Source organism: Oncorhynchus masou, unplaced genomic scaffold (genome assembly GCF_036934945.1).
Source record: "Oncorhynchus masou masou isolate Uvic2021 unplaced genomic scaffold, UVic_Omas_1.1 unplaced_scaffold_11785, whole genome shotgun sequence".
NCBI classification, from domain to species: domain Eukaryota; kingdom Metazoa; phylum Chordata; class Actinopteri; order Salmoniformes; family Salmonidae; genus Oncorhynchus; species Oncorhynchus masou.
The window spans coordinates 303-7,118 of NW_027001554.1; the positions used below are offsets into that span (position 1 = coordinate 303).

At 51.1% G+C, this 6,816-nt stretch overlaps 1 protein-coding gene across 1 annotated transcript; it reads right to left on the reverse strand.

The window, feature by feature from the left end:
* Positions 1-672: 672 nt before the first annotated feature.
* LOC135529539 (copine-4-like) lies at positions 673-6,616 on the reverse strand. Its single transcript, XM_064958225.1, has 3 exons — positions 6,098-6,616; positions 5,652-5,888; positions 673-849 (listed from the first exon to the last, which is right to left on the reverse strand). The coding sequence occupies exons 1-3, from the start codon at positions 6,389-6,391 to the stop codon at positions 673-675; spliced, it is 708 nt and encodes a 235-aa protein (XP_064814297.1). The 5' UTR covers positions 6,392-6,616.
* Between the last annotated feature and the right edge of the window lie 200 nt (positions 6,617-6,816).

Below are 6,816 nucleotides of genomic sequence, written 5' to 3' on the forward strand. Positions count from 1 at the left end.
ATGTAATACAATTCAGTGCTTATGTGTTTTTGACTTGGAAACCCAATAGTTTTTTTTTAACATAGTACAAGTCTAGAAAGCATATTGATAAAACTTTATAATTAGTAATTCATCATTTCACAGAATACTGCATTGCAACACTGACAACGTCAAATTATGTGCCCATGTATTCTCCAGTGAACTTCCAGAATACTCAATGTATCAACATGCTTCATAGTGATAGAATGTCCTTTATCCCCACAATACTATCAGCTCTATTATTCTAAAAGCAACATGAACCGTGAAGAAAACAGTGTCTGCTTTATTGCACCAGCATGCAAAACAACATTTCATGCATCTGCCTTATCTGCAATATGGACTACTGAGGATACAGGCGTTTCCTAGCGCCAGGTAGCTAATTCATTCTGTATGGTCCAAAGGTTTACAATGTATCAATATCAACAAATTTGTAAAATCTCAACAAACTCTTATAAAGGAACAGGGGGTGTTCTATACATTCCTTCATCGATAGTTGTTCGTCTGTAGGGATGACAGTTTGGTTGTTGCGTTTGTGTGTCCCCACCATACCAATGCTTTGAATGATACAGCTGCTTTACAGATGCAAGCCTCGGAGGCCACGCATGCACAATGAAAAGAACAAACAAACGAAGAGCAAAACAGTAAACTTTTCAGTTAGTCAGCGTAAGGTGCTTTCCATATCGAGTGTGTTGGGCCTCCTCTCAGGGGCGAATGTCCTGAAGCCTCGAACTCACTGGGCACTTTGGGCTTGATGCCCTTGTTGTTGTAGTAGTCAACCACCTGGTTGGGCACTTCTGCTAAGACAGTCTTCGCCAGCTCTGCAGGTGAGCCCTGGAGAAGGACAGAGAGAAACCTGTCACTTCCTGTAACACTCAGGTAACCTTCCAGTTCCCCAGGTAAACCTCCCAGTTCCTCAGGTAACCCTCCCAGTTCCTCAGGTAACCCTCCCAGTTCCTCAGGTAACCCTCCCAGTTCCTCAGGTAACCCTCCCAGTTCCTCAGGTAAACCTCCCAGTTCCTCAGGTAAACCTACCAGTTCTTCAGGTAAACCTCCCAGTTCTTCAGGTAAACCTCCCAGTTCCTCAGGTAACCCTCCCAGTTCCACAGGTAACCCTCCCAGTTCCTCAGGTAACCCTCCCAGTTCCTCAGGTAACCCTCCTAGTTCCACAGGTAACCCTCCCAGTTCCTCAGGTAACCCTCCTAGTTCCTCAGGTAAACCTCCCAGTTCCTCAGATAAACCTCCCAGTTCCTCAGGTAACCCTCCCAGTTCCTCAGGTAAACCTCCTAGTTCCTCAGGTAAACCTCCCAGTTCCTCAGGTAACCCTCCTAGTTCCTCAGGTAACCCTCCTAGTTCCTCAGGTAACCCTCACAGTTCTTTAGGTAACCCTCACAGTTCCTCAGGTAACCCTCCTAGTTCCTCAGGTAACCCTCCCAGTTCCTCAGGTAAACCTCCCAGTTCCTCAGATAAACCTCCCAGTTCCTCGGGTAACCTCCCACTTCCCCAGGTAACCCTCCCAGTTCCTCAGGTAAACCTCCCAGTTCCTCAGGTAACCCCCCTAGTTCCTCAGGTAAACCTCCCAGTTCCTCAGGTAACCCTCCTAGTTCCTCAGGTAACCCTCACAGTTCCTCAGGTAACCCTCACAGTTCCTCAGGTAACCCTCACAGTTCCTCAGGTAACCCTCCTAGTTCCTCAGGTAACCCTCCTAGTTCCTCAGGTAACCCTCACAGTTCCTCAGGTAACCCTCCCAGTTCCCCAGATAACCCTCCCAGTTCCTCAGGTAACCCTCCCAGTTCCTCAGGTAAACCTCCCAGTTCCTCAGGTAAACCTCCCAGTTCCTCGGGTAACCTCCCAGTTCCTCAGGTAACCCTCCCAGTTCCTCAGGTAAACCTCCCAGTTCCTCAGGTAAACCTCCCAGTTCCTCAGGTAACCCTCCTAGTTCCTCAGGTAACCCTCACAGTTCCTCAGGTAACCCTCCCAATTCCTCAGGAAACCCTCACAGTTCCTCAGGTAACCCTCCTAGTTCCTCAGGTAAACCTCCCAGTTCCTCAGGTAAACCTCCCAGTTCCTCAGATAAACATCCCAGTTCCTCGGGTAACCTCCCACTTCCTCAGGTAACCCTCCCAGTTCCTCAGGTAACCCTCCTAGTTCCTCAGGTAAACCTCCCAGTTCCTCAGGTAACCCTCCTAGTTCCTCAGGTAACCCTCACAGTTCCTCAGGTAACCCTCACAGTTCCTCAGGTAACCCTCCTAGTTCCTCAGGTAACCCTCCTAGTTCCTCAGGTAACCCTCCTAGTTCCTCAGGTAACCCTCCTAGTTCCTCAGGTAACCCTCCTAGTTCATCAGGTAACCCTCACAGTTCCTCAGGTAACCCTCCTAGTTCCTCAGGTAACCCTCCCAGTTCCCAGATAACCCTCCCAGTTCCTCAGGTAACCCTCCCAGTTCCTCAGGTAAACCTCCCAGTTCCTCGGGTAACCTCCCAGTTCCTCAGGTAAACCTCACAGTTCCTCAGGTAACCCTCCCAGTTCCTCAGGTAACCCTCCCAGTTCCTCAGGTAAACCTCCCAGTTCCTCAGATAAACCTCCCAGTTCCTCGGGTAACCTCCCAGTTCCTCAGGTAACCCTCCCAGTTCCTCAGGTAAACCTCCCAGTTCCTCAGGTAACCCTCCTAGTTCCTCAGGTAAACCTCCCAGTTCCTCAGGTAACCCTCCTAGTTCCTCAGGTAACCCTCACCGTTCCTCAGGTAACCCTCACCGTTCCTCAGGTAACCCTCCCAGTTCCTCAGGTAACCCTCCCAGTTCCTCAGGTAACCCTCCTAGTTCCACAGGTAAACCTCCCAGTTCCTCAGGTAACCCTCCCAGTTCCTCAGGTAACCCTCCTAGTTCCTCAGGTAAACCTCCCAGTTCCTCAGATAAACCTCCCAGTTCCTCAGGTAACCCTCCCAGTTCCTCAGGTAAACCTCCTAGTTCCTCAGGTAAACCTCCCAGTTCCTCAGGTAACCCTCCCAGTTCCTCAGGTAACCCTCACAGTTCCTCAGGTAACCCTCACAGTTCCTCAGGTAACCCTCACAGTTCCTCAGGTAACCCTCCTAGTTCCTCAGGTAACCCTCCCAGTTCCTCAGGTAAACCTCCCAGTTCCTCAGGTAAACCTCCCAGTTCCTCAGATAAACCTCCCACTTCCTCGGGTAACCTCCCACTTCCTCAGGTAACCCTCCCAGTTCCTCAGGTAAACCTCCCAGTTCCTCATGTAACCCTCCTAGTTCCTCAGGTAAACCTCCCAGTTCCTCAGGTAACCCTCCTAGTTCCTCAGGTAACCCTCACAGTTCCTCAGGTAACCCTCACAGTTCCTCAGGTAACCCTCCTAGTTCCTCAGGTAACCCTCCTAGTTCCTAAGGTAACCCTCCTAGTTCCTCAGGTAACCCTCCTAGTTCCTCAGGTAACCCTCACAGTTCCTCAGGTAACCCTCCTAGTTCCTCAGGTAACCCTCCCAGTTCCCCAGATAACCCTCCCAGTTCCTCAGGTAACCCTCCCAGTTCCTCAGGTAAACCTCCCAGTTCCTCGGGTAACCTCCCAGTTCCTCAGGTAACCCTCCTAGTTCCTCAGGTAACCCTCCCAGTTCCTCAGGTAACCCTCCCAGTTCCTCAGGTAACCCTCACAGTTCCTCAGGTAACCCTCACAGTTCCTCAGGTAACCCTCCTAGTTCCTCAGGTAACCCTCCCAGTTCCTCAGGTAAACCTCCCAGTTCCTCAGATAAACCTCCCAGTTCCTCGGGTAACCTCCCAGTTCCTCAGGTAACCCTCCCAGTTCCTCAGGTAACCCTCCCAGTTCCTCAGGTAAACCTCCCAGTTCCTCAGGTAACCCTCCTAGTTCCTCAGGTAAACCTCCCAGTTCCTCAGGTAACCCTCCTAGTTCCTCAGGTAACCCTCACAGTTCCTCAGGTAACCCTCCTAGTTCATCAGGTAACCCTCCTAGTTCTTCAGGTAACCCTCACAGTTCCTCAGGTAACCCTCACAGTTCCTCAGGTAACCCTCCTAGTTCCTCAGGTAACCCTCCCAGTTCCCCAGGTAACCCTCCCAGTTCCTCAGGTAACCCTCCCAGTTCCTCAGGTAAACCTCCCAGTTCCTCGGGTAACCCTCCCAGTTCCTCAGGTAACCCTCCCAGTTCCTCAGGTAAACCTCCCAGTTCCTCAGGGAACCCTCCTAGTTCCTCAGATAACCCTCCTAGTTCCTCAGGTAACCCTCCTAGTTCCTCAGGTAACCCTCCCAGTTCCTCAGGTAACCCTCCCAGTTCCTCAGGTAACCCTCCCAGTTCCTCAGGTAACAATCCCAGCTCCTCAGGTAATGCTCCCAGTTCCTCAGGTAACAATCCCAGTTCCTCAGGTAACTATCCCAGTTCCTCAGGTAACTATCACAGTTCCTCAGGTAACAATCCCAGTTCCTCAGGTAACTATCCCAGTTCCTCAGGTAACTATCCCAGTTCCTCAGGTAACTCTCCAAGTTCCTCAGGTAACCCTCCCAGTTCCTCAGGTAACCCTCCCAGTTCCTCAGGTAACAATCCCAGTTCCTCAGGTAACAATCCCAGTTCCTCGGGTAACCCTCCCAGTTCCTCAGGTAACCCTCCCAGTTCCTCAGGTAACCCTCCCAGTTCCTCAGGTAACAATCCCAGTTCCTCAGGTAACTATCCCAGTTCCTCAGGTAAACCTCCCAGTTCCTCATGTAACCCTCACAGTTCCTCAGGTAACCCTCCCAGTTCCTCAGGTAACCCTCCCAGTTCCTCAGGTAACCCTCACAGTTCCTCAGGTAACCCTCCCAGTTCCTCAGGTAACCCTCCCAGTTCCTCAGGTAACCCTCCCAGTTCCTCAGGTAACCCTCCCAGTTCCTCAGGTAACCCTCCTAGTTCCTCAGGTAACCCTCACAGTTCCTCAGGTAACCCTCACAGTTCCTCAGGTAACCCTCCCAGTTCCTCAGGTAACCCTCCCAGTTCCTCAGGTAACCCTCCCAGTTCCTCAGGTAAACCTCCCAGTTCCTCAGGTAACCTTCCCAGTTCCTCAGGTAACCCTCCCAGTTCCCCAGGTAACCCTCCCAGTTCCTCAGGTAACCCTCCCAGTTCCTCAAGTAACCCTCCCAGTTCCTCAGGTAACCCTCCCAGTTCCTCGGGTAACCTCCCAGTTCTTCGGGTAACCCTCACAGTTCCTCAGGTAACGCTCACAGTTCCTCGGGTAACCCTCCCAGTTCCTCAGGTAACCCTCCTAGTTCCTCAGGTAACCCTCCCAGTTCCTCAGGTAACCCTCACAGTTCCTCAGGTAACCCTCACAGTTCCTCGGGTAACCTCCCAGTTCCTCAGGTAACCCTCCCAGTTCCTCGGGTAACCTCCCAGTTCCTCGGGTAACGCTCCCAGTTCCTCAGGTAACCCTCCCAGTTCCTCAGGGAACCCTCCTAGTTCCTCAGATAACCCTCACAGTTCCTCGTGCAGCTCCCAGTTCTACGATGGCAGCTCCCAGTTCCTGGGTAACCTCCCAGTTCTGGGTAACCCTCCCAGTTCCTCGGGTAACCCTCCCAGTTCCTCAGGTAACCCTCCCAGTTCCTCAGGTAACCCTCCCAGTTCCTCAGGTAACCCTCCTAGCTCCAGTAAAGACTCACATGTTTGAAGTTGCGGAAGGGGACGAACTGGACGATGTCTCGTAGGCAGGGCTCCCCTTTGGGCGAGCGAAGGATTCCATCATCTCCATCCAGCATCTGCATGTCACTGAAGTCAGCACTTCCCACACCTACAATGATGATGGACATGGGCAAGTGGGAGGCTTGGACAATGGCCTCGCGGGTGTCTGCCATGTCTGTGATCACTCCGTCCGTTAGGATGAGCAGAATGAAGTACTGCTGCAGAGATAAAGGAAGGCAATGACTGGGGAGAAACGTGAGAGAGTAATGTCTGTGGGGTGTGTTGGAAATACATGTTGAGCATAACCCTAAAACGTTGCGGAAGTCTCCCATTGACATCAATACATGATTTAAGCTCAATCTAGGTTCAAGCTATGCTCCCAATCGATTGGTTCCAAGGAGAGGAGGACAACTGACAGCTAGCTTACCATGGCCTCCTTGGTGTGCATTTCCTGTGAAGCGGAGCTGGCTACTTTCTGGATGATGGGGGCGATGTTGGTGGGGCCGTAGAGCTGAAGCTTAGGAAGGCATGTCTGATAGGCCTCCACCACCCCTTGGATACCTGCACACCCATAGACATATGTTGGAAAAACACAGAATAACACACACACAGTAACACTCACAGTCATGTACTTTTGGAGAACTCTGGGTATTTGGGGACACATAACCAACAGCAATGCACACAGGTGTGAAGGTATCTTTGTGGAGTAATTGAGACCCATGATATTCCAGGATATTGTTCACTTTGAGGGAAGCAGTCACTCTGTGAATAGTTAGTTACCTTCACAGCTGCATTGACTTGTATTTATCTCTTCTCACCACCACATGGATCAACACATGAGTGGCCTCCCATTCGGCTGAGCAGCAGAAGTAATGCTATTTACTGATTGAGTGGGCATTTGAGGTCACACACACACATCTGTGGAGAACTTCACTTAATTAACAACCCCTCCATCACAACCTCACTGGTCTCTCACGCACGCGCGCGCACACACACACACACACACACACACACACACACACACACACACACACACACACACACACACACACACACACACACACACACACACAGCTAGTGTAGACTAACAGTGAAATGCTTATGGGCCCTTTCCAAAAATGTAGAGAGAAACATTTTAACAAATTA

Bases quoted from the DNA above. Each gene is read 5' to 3' on its own strand.
- LOC135529539 (XM_064958225.1), bottom strand. From the start codon at position 6,391: ATGGGTCTCAATTACTCCACAAAGATACCTTCACACCTGTGTGCATTG. The intron at 5,889-6,097 runs GTAAGCTAGCTG...TTATCTCTGCAG, and splicing joins TGCACACCAAGGAGGCCATG to CAGTACTTCATTCTGCTCAT. The intron at 850-5,651 runs GTGAGTCTTTAC...GTCCTTCTCCAG, and splicing joins CCTTCCGCAACTTCAAACAT to GGCTCACCTGCAGAGCTGGC.